Source organism: Nicotiana tomentosiformis, chromosome 2 (genome assembly GCF_000390325.3).
Source record: "Nicotiana tomentosiformis chromosome 2, ASM39032v3, whole genome shotgun sequence".
In the NCBI taxonomy this organism is placed as follows: domain Eukaryota; kingdom Viridiplantae; phylum Streptophyta; class Magnoliopsida; order Solanales; family Solanaceae; genus Nicotiana; species Nicotiana tomentosiformis.
The window spans coordinates 15,839,086-15,855,964 of NC_090813.1; the positions used below are offsets into that span (position 1 = coordinate 15,839,086).

General features: G+C 37.0%; 2 protein-coding genes across 2 annotated transcripts; one reads left to right on the top strand and one right to left on the bottom strand.

Moving 5' to 3' along the window:
• The first annotated feature begins 1,400 nt into the window (after positions 1-1,400).
• LOC104110512 (uncharacterized protein At5g41620) lies at positions 1,401-5,825 on the top strand. Its single transcript, XM_070195017.1, has 4 exons — positions 1,401-2,129; positions 2,195-2,779; positions 3,566-3,691; positions 3,947-5,825. The coding sequence occupies exons 2-4, from the start codon at positions 2,321-2,323 to the stop codon at positions 5,336-5,338; spliced, it is 1,977 nt and encodes a 658-aa protein (XP_070051118.1). The 5' UTR covers positions 1,401-2,129; positions 2,195-2,320; the 3' UTR covers positions 5,339-5,825.
• Positions 5,826-6,313: 488 nt separating this feature from the next.
• On the bottom strand, positions 6,314-12,795 carry LOC104110521 (uncharacterized). Its single transcript, XM_009620044.4, has 4 exons — positions 12,644-12,795; positions 9,790-10,786; positions 7,486-7,760; positions 6,314-7,355 (listed from the first exon to the last, which is right to left on the bottom strand). Exons 2-4 carry the CDS (start codon positions 10,779-10,781, stop codon positions 6,601-6,603), a joined length of 2,022 nt encoding a protein of 673 aa, XP_009618339.1. The 5' UTR covers positions 10,782-10,786; positions 12,644-12,795; the 3' UTR covers positions 6,314-6,600.
• Positions 12,796-16,879: the final 4,084 nt, after the last annotated feature.

A 16,879-nucleotide genomic window follows, 5' to 3' on the forward strand; every position in this document is an offset into this window, starting at 1 on the left:
GTAAAAGATTTTATAAATTTTGAAAAAGAAATATTTAACTAGAAACGCTTGAATCCCAAAAATTACACCAGACATTAGAAATAGACCAAAATAAACAGAACTTGCACCTCCAAAGCTGCGACACCAAAAATAGACCAAAAATATAAAAAATTGCAGAAGCTGCACCTCTAAAAGTGAGTTCCCATTAAATTTTTTTATTTTTGCAGTTTTCGATAAATCTAACAGTTACAATTTGTTAAATATTTCACGAAAACAAAAATTTGATCAAATATGCTTAAGATATTATACTTAAGGAGTTATTTTAAATCTACCCAACATAAAGGACCGCTTAATCATCTTTTACTACATCTCGATTCCTTCCCCTATTTTCGATGTTTTATTTTATGCATTTAAGATATGTATAATCTTTTTCTCAAAAGTTATATGTACTCACATTGCAAAATATTTTTAATTACCTTATAAATAATCGAATAGTATATATATATATATATATATATATATATATATTTTATTTTGTGGATGGCATCATACATAGAATTTAAACTCTTTCAACTTATAAGTATTCCTATTGTTTACTATATGGAGATCTTCAATGAAAAGTTTAATATATATCTTGATGGTGTCATACGATCTCCAATCAAACTTGAAAAACTCATATCAATTAGTATTGTTTAATGCTACTCACAAAATTTGTTTAAAAATGAGAAAAAAGGAAAAATAAAAGTTGAATAAAGAAGTATTAGCGTTGAATAAAGAAGTATTAGCATATCTTTTAAAAGATTTTCTCCGATCTTTTTCTCATTTCTTTTCCTTGGTATTTGATGAATAATATAGGGATTGAGAAAGGCTTGATAAATATAAATACTATCAAGAAATTCTTATATACACCGAATCAATACATCTAAGAACAAAAACCAGAATGACTTAAATCTTAAATTCATTCTTGACAAGAATGAGTTGCTCTGGTGAACACCCTCCACTTTCAATCAAGAAATTGTGAATTCGAGTCATTCCAAGAACAAGGTGGAAAATTCTTGGAGGGAAGGAGCCGATGATCTATTATACTGAGTTGTTGTTGTTGTTTTATCGTCGTTACCCCACTTATGTTTTTTTCACTTTTCTACACCCTTGTTAGACTGTTGCTGGTCAAGCTTGTACCTTTTTGAAAAAGCAACGTGTTGTAATTTCATTCAATATATGTCGGGCACCCCATTGACCACATTTCATTTTTACTTGCCCATCTCCAAATTTGGATTAAAAAATAAATAAATGACACTAGAAAATACCAAATCATACCCCGAAAAGAATCATAAGACAAGGAGGAATTTTTCAATAGCAAAAATGAAGAAACAGACGAAGATTTGAACAAAGTTAGAAATGAGATAGCTGCCAAGAAGTAATAATTCCACCAAACGAAGAATTTTGAAGTACATAAGTGCAACCAATAATGAAGTAAATGAAAATATAAAAAATGGACACACATAAAATGACAAGAAAAACCAACTGATAATCAAATTCAAAGCACAACACAGCAGAGCAGCCATTGAAAGGAATACAGGTAAGCAGACAAAGGCAAAACAAAAGAGAAAAGGAGAGAAACATCACAGTGCTACAGTTCCGATCATCGCAGATCCAAAACCTAAAACAAAACCAAAAATAAACAGAAAGAAAAAAAACATTCTTTCTTTTAGTCACAGCAGCAAAAGCTACTGTATCAGAATATTGATAGTAGTGAAACACCAATAATTCCTTTGCACGTTCTTAGCCTCACATGCACAGTGAACTCTACTTTTCCTCTCCCCACCCCCACCCCCCTCTCCTCACCCTGCACCAACCAATCTTCCTATGGGTACACTTATGCCTAGCATGTACTAGTTACTGATTACTAGTTACTAGTAGAAAAAATATAAAAATTTGAATCAAAAGTCAAGCTGTCATAACTTTGCTAATTGCTCCTCTCTATATGCATCATTTCAAATCAAAAGAACAGCAAACACATTTTTGTCTCCACCACCACTTTGTCCCTTCTTTACCCTTTTCCATTTTGAATGTCATTCTCACATCTAAGTGATAAAATCCAATCTTTTTCAATACCCAAGTGAAAAAATTCATTCTTTTTGAATACCCAAGTTCAATAATTCAATCTTGCTCAATACCCAAGTAAAAAAAAAATTCAATCTTTTTTAATACCCAGAAGTTTTATAATCAAGATCTTGAAAACCCAGTTCGAATATTCCAAAAAGTAGCAATATTTGTATGTAGTCACTTCAGATCGTACAGATTTTGCAAAAAGGAGTAATCTTGGGAAGAAAAAGTGATAATGCCAAGGCAGAATCAAGCTATGGTAGAGGGTCTAGTACCCAAGATCCGTAAAAGGGGTTGTTCTTCATCTTCATCTGCATCATCAAAAGTGTATAACTACAGATTTAAGCGGGCTATTTTAGTTGGAAAAGGTAGAAACGGGCTCGGGCCCGGGCTTAGAGGGTCCAGATCCAGTACACCAGTGCCAAGCTGGAGGGCTACTCCATTAAGAAATGTTGTTGAGTCACCAAAACAGTCACTTGGTGGGATATCACAGCCTGTTTCAGCTAGAAAATTGGCTGCCACATTGTGGGAGATGAATGAAATGCCTTCCCCTAGAATGACTGATGACTTGGGAAAAAAGAAGATGATGATGTTGAAGAAGGAGAAATTGCGGGGCCTTCATTCGGGCTCGGACTCTGTTTTGGGCGATTTGCCTCCCCATTTGTGTGATCCATCTCATAGCCCGGTTTCTGAGGTGAGCTGTCTCTTTTATTCTGTGCCCTTTTATGTTATATTTTGCTAAGGGTCTACCGGGAACCACCGCTCTATCTTACCAGGTAGGAGTACTTACACATTACATCGCAGACCCCACTTGTGAGATTAGTTGTTGTTGTTGTCTTTCATGGTATATTTTGAAACGTAATTTTAGATTGAAAGTTTGCAGAGTATTGTGTCTGTGATGTAGGAACTATATTTTGGTGAATTGAATTTGATTAGTTTCTTGTGGTTGTTGGAAATCTAGAGAAAATGACGTTTTTTGATGTGTGTATTAAGTCAAATTCTCAAATATTTGTAGTACTTAGTATTTATTTATAAGTAATTCCCAAATATTAATATATGATTGATTGTAAGTTACATATGGTGAAAGTGACATTCTCATTCTCTGGCTGACCATTCTGTTAAATCCCAGAGATAGAAATAGAAATAAAAATGAATTTATAGAATGGACTTGCTTTGTTGATAATGTAAGAGTTGCTGCTTGACAGTTGACATCATCTTTGGAGGTTTTGTGGTTGTGTTAATATTTGTCTTATTATTACTGACTAAAGAAGACTTGGCCTTGACAAGCTACTCCCTATTTACTGAGTAAAAAAAAGGTCTTGGCCTTGACAAGCAGTTTCAGAGATGATGATATGCCTTCTCTTTTCCGCTTGATAGGGGTATACCGCACTCATTTTTTGATGCATAGTGACAAGTGGGGCGATCGTAGTTATGTAAGTTCATTCTTGGTAATCCATACTTCCTTACATTGATTGTGCAGAGGATGGATCGATCTGGAACAGGAAGCTATCAGAAGAGGGCATCAACAACTTCCCGTAGACAACAAAGGACTACGGACCATAATGTTGGAATGTTAGATTCTTTAAGCAGCGCCAGTTTAATGGAGGTGGCAAGCAATTCCTTCCTGTCGATGAATTTTATTGATGTTTTATTGTTCTTTATGTCCTTTAACTTCATTTGCATGCAATTTTTGTTAATATTGACTTTAGCGTATTGTCACACACTGTCTCTTCGTGTTTGTGCAAGTAAACATGGAAATCAATGGTTAGGTCCTATAAGGGTTGATTTGAAATGCATTGACTGGCTATGAATACTTAGGTTGCTAAAAAAGAGTGATAATTTATATCAATCTGTAATGCAGCTCGAGACCAGGTCTCGTGCCCAGACTCCACGGGGATCAGTGGCTGGTTTTGGCAGCCGTCTGAAGGATGTTAGTAACGCTTTGACAACATCCAAAGAGCTTCTAAAAATAATCAATCGAATTTGGGCACATGCTGATCAACCTTCATCTAGCACATCTCTTGTCTCTGCATTACATGCTGAGCTTGAAAGGGCCCGCCTGCAGGTGAATCAGCTTATTCAAGAACAGCGCTCAGATCAAAATGAGATTAATTATCTCCTTAAATGCTTCGCTGAAGAGAAAGCGGCTTGGAAAAACAAAGAGCAACAGGTCGTTGAGGCTGCAATTGAATCCATTGCAAATGAACTTGAGGTTGAGAGAAAGCTAAGGCGGAGATTTGAGAGCTTGAACAAAAAACTCGGCAAAGAGTTGTTGGATACAAAAGCATCATTCATGAAGGCAGTGAAAGAGCTTGAAAGCGAGAAGAGAGCCAGAGAGGTAATGGAACAGGTATGCGACGAATTAGCTAGAGACATCGGTGAAGACAGAGCTGAAGTAGAAGAGATGAAGAAGGAATCTGCAAAAGTTCAAGAAGAGATTGAACAGGAAAGAGAGATGCTCCAGTTAGCTGACAGATTGCGCGAGGAAAGGGCTCACACAAAACTCTCAGAGGCCAAGAATCACTTTGAGGAGAAACATTCTGCTATTAACAAGCTAAAGAAGCAACTTGAAGGATTCCTGGGAAAGAAAAAGGCCAAAGGTAGGGGAAATAGTTCTCTAAATTTCAGAAATAATGAAGAGGTGACAGCATCCTTGAGTAAAGCTCTATTACATCAGAATGAAGAAAAAGAAGATGATGGAGGAGAAGTAGAGAATGTTGCAGACTGTGGGGAAGACTCAGCAGAAAGTGATCTTCATTCAATTGAACTAAACATGGACAATTCCAATAAGAGCTACAATTGGGCTTATCCATCTGATATCGTTCGCGAGTCAAAACGAATTTCAGTCGATGAAAGAAGAGCAAGAAACTCCAACTCTGGACAGCCGAGAAGAAGCACTCCCATTCAAAGGAGCATTTCTGGTGGAGTTGTTGAGTATGTAAATCAAGCTGCAAATCTTCCAACCTCAGGAGATAGATTAGACATGGAAAGACTTAATGAACTCGAGAAACTAGGACAAAGATATAGTTATTTGGATGAAGCACATCGACTTAAAGCAGTGAAGGGCCTTAAGGATCATCTATTAGCTAGTTCTGGCTCCAGTCCAATCCGACAGTGGGAGCAACCTTGGCCTTCTAGAGATCCTTGTGCTACAATTCCTGAAAGGTCTAGTATTATTCAGGGGAGTGCTCCAAAATCACGGCTAGGAGAAGTCAGAGGAGAAGGCCAAAGTGTCAGAAGATCAAGACGATGAGATTGTTTCAATACGTCACCTGTGAGCTTGTCTCAAGAATTGAGGGTCAAGAACTTGTAATTGAGGTTATATTGGAAAGATCTGAAAATAGTCAAGGAGAAGGGGCTGTCTAAATTTAGGAACTTGCTAAATTGGTTCCACTATGGCCTAAGTTATCTGCTTACCTACAGTTCAAACTTACAAAGGAACCAAGAGTGTGGGATGCATTTTGAAATGTCCAGAGGTTAACATCTTGTTGATTATGCTTCGGATGCCATTTCAATTGTTTTCTTCTGCCAGTTTTTGTTACCACTCCTTTTTTGTTAAGCTGTGTTTGAATTAGTGGAAATCCCTGTAGAAAGTTTGTGCTGATTTTAGCAAACTGCTCACTGTATAAAAAGTCCCTAGCTATTACTCTGATGCTGTTCACGCTTGTATACAATTTCTGTTCTATTAAGGTACTTTACCCTTATATAAGATAAAACATGTGACTGATTATTGTGAACCATAGTAGAGCTTTATTAGCCGATGGTGGTAAATTTGAGAAGTTCACTGTTATATATTCAGCGAGAGATGAATATTCATACCAGTTTCTCATTTCTTGTTCCTTTTTCTCTCTTCTCCACCTTTTCTTTTTAATTTCAACAGAACTCGTCTGATAATATACATAATTTACGTGAGAGCTTTTAGATTATGAGAAAGATTTTAAGGCTAGACTAATTATTGCATTTGGTTGTTTGAGCCAATTTAATTAATTTTTAGAACAAAAATTAGTCACATTAACTTTAAATTTCTTTGACTTGACAGAGTGAACTCTTATAAAATTAAACGCCTAACATCCTGGACTGATTACCACAGCCCACCTACTTTGTCATTTTGTGTCCTCTACAACCTATCCCATACTACTCGCCATCACATTTTCACATGAAATTAGCCAACCATGGAACAAATAATAGCACAGGTATGACAAACATAATATCCCTGTAAAACATCTCCGCCAAGAATATCGGTAGCATCGTCATTCCCAGAAAAAATAGGACGAAATAGAAGAAAAACATATGAAAGATCAAATAACACAGCTAACTAGCTGTTCAGTAAAGAAAGATAGGGATAGAGCTAGCTCATTTCGTTACATGTTTGCAATGTCGGATCAATATTCATCATAATTTACAACTTAAATAGACAAGCACAACTTTTGTCCACTCAACTGTAGCTTGAAGGGCAAAATTTTTGCCATGAAAGCTTTATACTCCTTCCAGGAATAGTCAACATTATCGACTCAATTACCTCGCAGCAGTTCTTACACTCATTGATGAATGATAATTGGTGCTTCTCTCTTTCCGGTAAGAAGTGTAAACGTCATCATATTGACTACACTCGTTTGGATCAGCAGTGGCTCCAAGTCCTAATCGCCCTGAGCTATTCGATCCAGGTTTCTGCACCACACTTCCATCAGCATAAGTCCCAGTTTCAGGGTCAACTTGAAGGTTAGGAGGGGGAGGAATACAAGCCCCTCCCTTGCGAACAGGAGGCTCTCTCTCATAGTCATCATAATCATTGGCTGAATCAGATTGTTTAATAGGTCCTTCTGATGGATTAACTTCTCCAATCTCTTTAAAAAATTTAGACACTCTTTCAAGAATTTCAGATTCTGACACAGTGGATGGTGGTACGATGGTGGGGATATCCAAGGGGCTCATGGGAGAGTAAGGCACCCCACTACCAATCTGCATCTTCCTGACCATACCAGGAATAAGACCAGGAGGGAACAAGGGGTATGGAGGTAGTTTTGCACCTACATTTGCAGTTGATGCAGGTGTCAGATGAGCTGCAGGTTGTAGATTTGCTGGTGGAACAGAAGATGGTACAGGCATTGACCCGGGAAATCCAGTAGGCGGAACTGCACCAGGATGAAATTGCTGTGGTGCTACAGATGGTATAGGAGGAACTTGTTTGCCTTGATCAGCTAAATTTGCTAAACTTTGCTGGTCAGGCTTCCACTGTAAAGTACCCTGGTTTGCTGCCTGGTGCATTAATCCTAGGAAAAAAGTAAAAAAATTGTAAGAAATACACGAGGGTATATGTTCACATTTGCAACTAACGATGCAGATGTTGTTTATGAAATTTCTGATATTCCCTGATTGCAGCTAGACTAGCAAAACAATTACCTGCACCAGCAGAAGGATCTGTCATGATTAATTCCTTTGGAGTAACAGAAAAATTTGCAGGCTGCCCACCTATCATCTCATTTTCAAGTGCACGGATAGTATCCTGATCGTAAACCTCCTTCGTACCCCAAAACTGTAGAATTTTTTGTAGCCGAGATTGATTTTCATCCTTGTTTTGAGGGTTGTGGTATATTCTTGCAAGCATGGGACCCAAAACAGGCTTAAAAGCAAGTGCCTCATTGTCAAGCTCAAGAGGATTGATTCGTCGCTGCAAGCTGCATAATTCAGAAAATAAAATGAGAATATAGTCATCTCGTTTTCTTTGGTAAGGAGGGTAAGGCCTCATTTGTTTTTATTAAGATTAAGATGTTTGAATCTGAATGCACATCTAAATAGTAAGATATTACATTTAGATTTGAACACTGAACAATTAAGACTGTTTGTTTTTTCAACGTCTGAATATGTATAATTGTATATTTATTTTTATTTTAAAATTATTACATATAAAAATATTATTAAATATTACGTCAATAAAATATTCGAGAAAATTTATTAATATAACAAGAAGACCATTAACTCGATAAAATATGAAATATTTAAAACATAAACGGGCATTTTCTATTTTATAAAATTGAAAGTATAGAAAGTACAAACAACACATATATTCAAGAAAAAAGATTTAATTAGATGAAAAAGAAAAGTAAGATTTGATTAAAGAGCACCATCAAATGAGTGTATATTTGGATACTCTTTCAAATCTCAATCTTGTCCCTTCCCTCTTTCTTCCCCATCTCCCCTCATTGATGTGTTGAGTTCACACAAACCCATCAGAATTTCAGAGCAAAAAAAGAAAACATTGCATCTAAATTTGTTGCGGAATAAGAGAACAATACTAAAAAGAAGAGAACCAAAATCATCGAAGGTCAAGGAATCCAATTTATCATGATTTCCATTTAGTAATCTTTTGATGTCAGAACCAAATTGTCAGGCTTGGAGTTTCCATGGTATTCTTTATCTTCAATGGATATGTTAACTACCGTATAAAACCCCTCTTCACGAGAAGAACAGATGGAAGAAATTGAAATCTTGGGGTCTGACAAAAGCTATAAGAATCAATGTTGTGTTTATCCCTACAAAGAGAATGGAGAGCAGATGAAGGTTGTGGAAGAAATGCGTTTAAAATCAGCCTTGGTTTGTTGAAGAAAGTTATTTGTCAAACGCGTGTTAGAGGTCTGAATTGTTTTAAGACTCCATCACAGATCCGGCCGAATCAGATCTCTTCAGACCCAATAAGTGGTAGAATCTTTAAAAAACAAATGCACTTAATGACTTAAGATCTGAATGATCCAGGTTCAGACCCTCATTAAGTACAAACAAATGAAGCATAAGGTGGTTTGCCCAAAAAGATAGTGAGAGAATGAAGTGTATCAAAACCAATAGGTTTTTTTGATAACGTATGGGCAAAAAGTGCCAGTATAAAGCAGAAAACCTACAAAACGAATTGGTTTTCTACGAAAGACAGCCAATCTTCTATACATAAAGGAACTAGTTTTTTTAGAAAGCGGATACATAAAGGGAATTCAGACTGGCAAAAGGGAATGTGCTCCAAAACCAATGAACATTGAACAGATCAGAATAAAAATGATGCCTATATAGCTACTTTCTGATAGGTTTCTTACGTGCACACACCACTACAACCACCACCTGGCCTCCTTTTTAACAACTACTACCTCCACCTTCAAACTGGATGTTATCCTTCAGACTTCATCAGTTCCTGTTGACATCAAACTACCCGCAAGATTGCTACCATCCAACAAACCCCAACTGCCAATGCTATTACCTTTGAACCAATATGAAACCAGCAATAACAAATTAATACAAGCAAAGACCAAGCATTTCATCCTAAACACCAGCATGCACCATCTCCACTCTGTTGCACTATCTTTGTTAGGTTTTTGCTAAATAATGTTCAAAATATGACAAAAAAATTATAGGTTGGTACAGAGCAAGGCATTAATCACTAGAGTTAGCCAAAAAGAATCTGTAAATAAGAGGTAAAGGGTGGTTGCTATTCATTAAGAGTAACTCAACTGTTTTCCTTCTTATTACAATTTAGTAGAGGCGAGCTTGATGTAGCTTAGCTACTATGAGAAAGTCAATAACATGAAGCAATAAAAAAAATGTTGCACTCGAAGAAGTTTAAAAAGAAAAAGGAAAGCATAGACAAAAAGTGAAGGAGAATTCAGAGTTATTATATCTAGGATTCCGCAGTAAATCATTAAGCACCTAGATATGAAATGTTACCTATCAAATAAGATGTCATTGGCAAGATAGATTATATGCAGTTGCCTCTCAGAATCATCTACAGAATATACCCTGTCTCTGAGTGCCTCAGCCAAAGCAGGTACAAATGGAGATCTCTGCATAAACCAACTCTTGGCACCTTTAATTGACTCTTTTGTACCAGTAAGACTATTTAGAACATTACTCAGCTCCATTTCAACATCTGATGGAAGAGGCCTAGATAGACCTCTGAAAGACCCATATGAATGATCATGATCTGCTCGGCTAAATGGCTGAGAGTGATGCTGATCATAAAATGGTGGGAAAGGGGGTCGATGCAAATGGGGTGGACCTGACATTGCAGCGGAAGCATTGGAGGCATTATATGGAGGGGTTAAGGGTGATGGACTCATCATAGGATTTGGTGGATGCATCATAGGCAAAGAAGAGGATGGGAAAGAAGGATTGAAAGGCCCACCAGGGGGCCGAGTAGCCATCCATAGCTTATAGCGATAGTAATAATGGCCTTCGCCGCCAAAGAGGAAACTGTAAGCAGGATTATCTTGCTGCTTTTCACGAATCATGGCTTCAAAATCAGGACCATTCTTGACAGCATATTCAATTAATTTATCAATACGCTTTAGGAGTTCAGGATCAGATGGTGGAGGAGCAGGAGGCGGGGGAGTATCATACGGATTGAAGAAAGGTGATGGAGCAAGGTGAGGAGGCATGTGTGGTGGAAAAGCAGGAGGCGGTTGCTGTTGCTGCTGAAGGTGAAGAAGATGCGGAGGGGGCGTATGAGGATGGAGTTGTGGTTGCTGCATAGGGCGAGGGTAAGGGAACTGTTGAAGAGAAGAATGCGGGGCTAGAAATGGAGGACCGTGAATTGAAGGAGGAAATTGTTGATGTTGAGGATGAAAACCAAACTGTTGTTGCTGTTGAGTGTTTGCTGCTTGGTGCTGCTGTTGAGCAAATGCCATAGCAGCTGCATAATCAGGAGCTTGTCGATCCATCAGCCCTGACAAGAATTAGCAGGATATGCATATTATAGCTGTGCAGAACTCCCGGATTAAGCATAATCAGCTAGACCAAAAATCATATAAAACCAAACTTGACTCTGGTAGAACAAAAATAAAGGGATGAAAAAGGTATAATAAAGTGAACAAAGAGATTCATCAGAAAGAGAGCAGACAAAATGCTTTCCGATTTCCAATCAAATGTGCCGAATATATCTTTTCTACTTCATCAAAAGTAATAATAAGTACATTTTTCTTTTCTATTATTTTTTAGGAAGTAAAGATAAGTTTTAACAGAGACAAGCAGCCAGCTCAAACCACTTCATACTGCCTCATATGAGTCCAATTGGTGGGGTTGACAATGCTCAACCTGATAAAAAACACCCAAAAGGAGAATACTCATAGTCCTTCACCAATCAGAAAAAAGAGGGGTCCTATCCTGTGGTTTAGGCCTGAATTATGGCAAAGGGAAATTAAAAATGGTCCACTTATTCAAAAATACTTACTAAAATGATCCTACACAAGATGAGGAAAACTTCACAGCTGCAGAAACTACAAAGTTTGTTATAATGTTTAAACACTGATAAGCTTAATCTGTCTTGAATCCTAATTCTTGGTGCAACGGAGACCCTTGAATTTTTCCAAATTTTAAAAAGCTAGCCTTGACAATTTTTTCCATTGTAACTTAACCCTTGAACTTTTACGAACACGGAGTTGCTCTTCTAAGTTTTATGTACTAGAGGTTTCATTCATAGACAACATAGGAATATAACACCAAACCCTTCTTTCATTACTCTTCATCTTCTTCTTCCTCCTTCAAAAGTCACAGGGACACCTTTGGCTTCCTTCTTCTTGAAAAGCAAAAGCAGGGCTCCTATTAGAAGACCCCTCAACTCACACAGGAGGCATTGGCCCTTTCCAGTAAGCAAAGGATGGTGTCACTCCTCTCACTTGGCATCCCACAGCGTTGGCCAATTCCGCTCACGCATTCACTTATGCAGCACGCCCAACTGGATGCTTTCACAGATTATAAAAGCAATCAGCCAACCCAGCCCTATGTTTTGCCAACTGATTGCCCCCACTTGATTTATAAGCCCATTCTAGCAGGCCTGATTTTCAATTCTTCTTTTTCTTATTCTACTTCCCCCTCCCTTTCTTATTCTCAAAACACACCAAAGGTCATATCCCAGTCAATTTCATTAATGAAGAAAAATACGATACCAGTCCACCTCCCACCCCCCCAACCCCAGCAGAGTTGTTTCCACCCCCAAAATTTGGTCTTAATCACCCACTTCAACCCCAGGTCCAAGCATTCCCCTCCATATTGGTGTCAGTTGTGCTTTCAAATCTAAAGCCCCCGCGCCAAGTCAGGCTAAAACAGAAGCAAACTTACTTTCTCTCTTAACCCAAGGATCCCTATGGATTCACTGAATTGAATTTTTTGAAGATATATCAATTCATTAATTTTCCGGAGAATCTTAGTAGTGAAGTTGGTGGGATACCTAAATTTTCACCTTGTTGGTGAGGGTTTAATTCCCCACCTTGTAATCCCCTTCCCCAATTTAAAAAAAAGAAATCATTAATCTTCCAAATGCTTAGGTTTGGATGTTATAACTGTCATAATAATCAATACGAATTAGGTAAAGGATTTAAAAATCATGCCTTTTCTTCCCAATTACAGAAACCCTAAAGTATAATGATACATATTTCATCTTTTATGGCTCTACTGTCGTTTTCGTTTTACTACTTTAGACAACAATTCAGAACATTGATGATTAGTACACAACCACTATCAAATGGATAAGCAAATAAGAATTCATGAGCTTGCAAAAAAGCATAAATAACTAGAAGGAACTTACGACTCAATTTCGCCGCCGGAAGACACAGTTCACAGCTCAGGGAAGTGGTCTCAACATTAGCCGAAGAAACTCAAATTGCAATTTGGGTAATTTGGAGTCCATTTGTTCAGGTAGAATGAACTTGGGCCTTGAAGTTTGAAATCCATGAGCCCTTCCCTCCAACGGCCCAAATATTTTTCAATTCGTAGTATATTAACTATCAAAAAACATTAGTTAGGTAAAAGAAAGGGTAAGTTATACAATTGGCTGACCGATCAAAAATAATTATATTCGCTAGTCAAATATATAAAAATTTTATATATTATATACATTAATAAATAAAAATATACAAATTATTGGTTATTATTTTTGGGAGTTGCTATACAGGGCTTTTAACACATTTGGCATAATATATATATATATATATATATATATATATATATATATATAAAGAGAGAGAGAGAGAGGAGCACCTATACAACAACAACAACAATAACAACATCATTCCCAGTATAATTTCACAATTGGGGTCTACGGAGAATAGTGTGTATGCATACCTTATTCCTGTCTTATAAATGTTGAGAGGTTGTTTCGGATAGACCATCGACTTTTTCCAATATTCCGCCCCATACAACATAGTTGGTCCAACAATCACTCTGTAGAACTTGCCTTTAATAGTCTGTTTGGTCAAGCCACTCCAAGGCCAAAAGCTTTATTTTCTTTAAAAAAAAATTCTTTTTTAAGTTGAAGTGTTTGACGTAGCTTTTAAAAGAAAAAAAATTACTTTTGAGAAAAATACACTTAGAAGCACTTTTTAAAGTTTGGCCAAACACGAATCGCTACTCAGAAGTACTTTTCAAATTAATTAGTCAAACACAAACTGCATCTTACCAAAAGTACAAAAATACTTTTGAAAAAAAATACTTCTCAAAATAAGCTGATTTTAGAAGTTTGGCCAAATAGGCTACAAGTCTGGGTGGTATATCCGTATCATACAAAATACCGGATGCGGGCTTCTATTTCATTCACCCCACTCCAATGTGTGACATCCATATCAATCTCACCATTACGTGTGATTATCAACCATATACTATGTAAAATCCCAAAAAAAATCTTACTTCTACAGTTTCATCTTATATTTTATTGGACTTATATATTATATTAGTCAATAATAGTCAAAAGTAAGTTTGCTAGAAAAAGCATTACACTGAGGTTTGAAAGTTGGACAGTTTTGGAAGTCATGAAAACATGATAGAAATGGAATAGTGTCAAACATTTTGAAACATTTCAAAATGGAAAGAATATCATGTAGATTGATACGAATAAAGTATTAACTCATAGACTATTGATGATTAGAACACTATGACTTAAGTCTTAACTAATTTGCATCGACAATATGACAATTGGTGGTATTAAGTTGACTATTCATAAATTCACATCAAAAGGTGGTTAGAAGGATAAGATATCAAAGCTAATGGTTAATAGGAGGGGAATCAATAAACTGATAAAGAGAATTAATTTTCCATAATTCCAGCAGAATTTAACTGATGAAACAAATTATAAGAAAAAACTCGGTGCACCCAAATAAAACATGTCCTTGAACTCTCTCTTTTTCTTTCTTTTTTTTCCATTCAAAGTTAGGCATAGAAAATATGTGACAGTCGTTGATGCTTTTTGTCTTTTTGTTTTCCTAAATTTATTTGTCTAATTTTCCTGTTTAATTTGTACGGTTACAAATATTGGTCAAATTTTGCAGAAATGTGTGAATGAGAAAAGAGAAAGTCCAAAATTGTATTATACATGTGTGGTTTGACATTCTGAAGACCCTTGTGCTTACCGATTACGTTATTGCACTAAGGGCGAAGATACATTCTGGTAAGGATGCGTGGTCATTGACCACCCTTCCTAATTACGCTGCATATTTAGGTAAATTATTAAATTTTAAAAGTATATAACATATATCGAACATCTCTTATCACCTTTTGACGGAGATTTTTTTAACTTTTTTCAAATTCACTTGTCGTCAGCAATATAGTAATTGCATTTATTATGTTCTTTTCTAATGTAAGTTTCACAATCGAAAGTTAGAGTTGTCACGACCCGAAATTTCCACCTTCGGGACCGTGATGGCACCTAACATTTTACTTGCTAGACAAGCCAACATTAAAAAACCGTTAAGTCAATTATTATTCAATTCAATAGATACAGTCAATTAAACCAAAATGAAATAAAACCGAGTGCGCAATAACATAAAGCCCATAATATCTAATACAATTTGGATCTGGAGTCACAACTCACGAGCTTTTAAGATTTTCTACAAACAGAGTCTGAACGAAATACAATTGTTCTGAATGAAAAGAAACAGTAAAATAAGAAAACTAGAAAGGGACTCCAAGGTCTGCGGACGCCAGGAGATCTATCTTGAGTCTCCGATAAGCAAGTCCGGACTGCCGAGTCTCGCGATCAGCTAGGGTCGGTACCAAAATCTGCAAAGAAGTGCAGAGTGTAGTATGAGTATAACCGACCCCATGTACTCGTAAGTATCGAGCCTAACCTCGACGAAGTAGTGACGAGCCTATGACAAGACACCCACATAATAAACCTGTGCAGATAACACTATATGTACAAGAGAACAACAATAACAGCTAAACATGTACTATTGGGAGAGGGCATGCTAAGGGAATACAAGATACGAGAAATACAATGGAAATGATAACCAGAACAGTCCATATGCCTTTCACCAGTAAAAATAATTAAGCACAATGAAGAAAATTGCACGGCACCCTTCGTGCTTTTACTCTCAACCTCACTGTGTAAATCAATAGATACGGCACGATATCACCCTTCGTGCAGTAACTCTCATAACATGACACGGCATCACCCTTCGTGCATTAACAATCATAACACGGCATGACATCACCATTCGTGCATTAACACTCACAATATGGCACGACATTACCCTTCGTGCATTAATACTCACAATATGGCACATCATCACCCTTCGTGCATTAACACTCATAATATGGCACGTCATCACCCTTCGTGCATTAACACTCATAATATGGCACGTCATCACCCTTCGTGCATTAACACTCATAATATGGTACGGCATCACCATTCGTGCATTAACACTTATATTATGGCACGGCATCACCCTTCGTGCATTAACACTCTCCCTTACAACATAACAATGAACAAGTAATAGCAGGGAGATAGAATCAACAAGAACAAGCCTTATTTCAACAATGGTTCCACAATACCAATCTCAACTTTGGAATCAATACTCAGTTATCACAAAATCTCGTAAACACAATAAGAACGATCAATTTAGTAAGTAACTAGTCTAAGCATGGATACCAAGATCAAAGTAAGCAATAAACTATCAGGAACAAGTCTCACCTGCATGCTTTAACCCGACAACAACGAATAGGTACTCTTCACCTCACATATACGTTGTACCCAATATCTAAACATGTAGCAAATAGACAATTAAGTCCTAATCCCTCAAGTCAAGGTTAACCACGACACTTACCTCGCTCCAAAGGTCCACTCAAAGCTCAATCACACATTTGCCTTTCAAACAAGCCTCCGAACCAATAGAATCTAGCAAATTACCAACCAAACAATTCAAATTAAGTCTTAGGAACTACCCACGATTGCAAAGGATTCAATTTAGGTCATTATTGAAAAAGTCAACAAACGTCAACTCACTGGCCCGCTTGGTTCAAACCCGAAATTCGGACCAAAACCCGATTATCCATTAACCCTCAAGCCCAGTTATGTAATTTATTTTGGAATCCGACCTCAATTTGAGGTCTAATTTCTAATTTTACAAAAATTCCTAATTCAACTCAAACCCCCAGTTTTCACCATGAAAACACTAGATTTTAGGTTGAAATCTTAGGAAATGTAATGAAAGATTGAAAAAAAATAGGTTAGAATCACTTACCAATGATTTGGGGAAGAAGTGCTCTTGGAAAAATCGCCTCTAGAGTTTCTAAGTTTGAAAATTTGAGAGAATGAACAAAAGTCCCGTCTAAGTCCCATTTTGATCAGTTACAGACGTCGCATTTGCGACCTGGGGTTCGCAATTGCGAACCCCGCAAATGCGAGAATTTCTTCGCAAATGCGAAGACTCCCCCATCTCTGCTAACATCACATTTGCAATGGGTTTTTCGCAAATGCGAACTTTGACCTTCCGAAATTGCGACTGTTTGATCGCAATTGCGATCACTGTACCCCCTTGACCCACTTCGC

Bases quoted from the DNA above. Each gene is read 5' to 3' on its own strand.
- LOC104110512 (XM_070195017.1), top strand. From the start codon at position 2,321: ATGCCAAGGCAGAATCAAGCTATGGTAGAGGGTCTAGTACCCAAGATC. The intron at 2,780-3,565 runs GTGAGCTGTCTC...TTGATTGTGCAG, and splicing joins CTCATAGCCCGGTTTCTGAG to AGGATGGATCGATCTGGAAC. The intron at 3,692-3,946 runs GTGGCAAGCAAT...TCTGTAATGCAG, and splicing joins GCAGCGCCAGTTTAATGGAG to CTCGAGACCAGGTCTCGTGC.
- LOC104110521 (XM_009620044.4), bottom strand. From the start codon at position 10,781: ATGGATCGACAAGCTCCTGATTATGCAGCTGCTATGGCATTTGCTCAA. The intron at 7,761-9,789 runs GTAACATTTCAT...TGAATTATGCAG, and splicing joins AATGACATCTTATTTGATAG to CTTGCAGCGACGAATCAATC. The intron at 7,356-7,485 runs GTAATTGTTTTG...CTTTTTTCCTAG, and splicing joins AGATCCTTCTGCTGGTGCAG to GATTAATGCACCAGGCAGCA.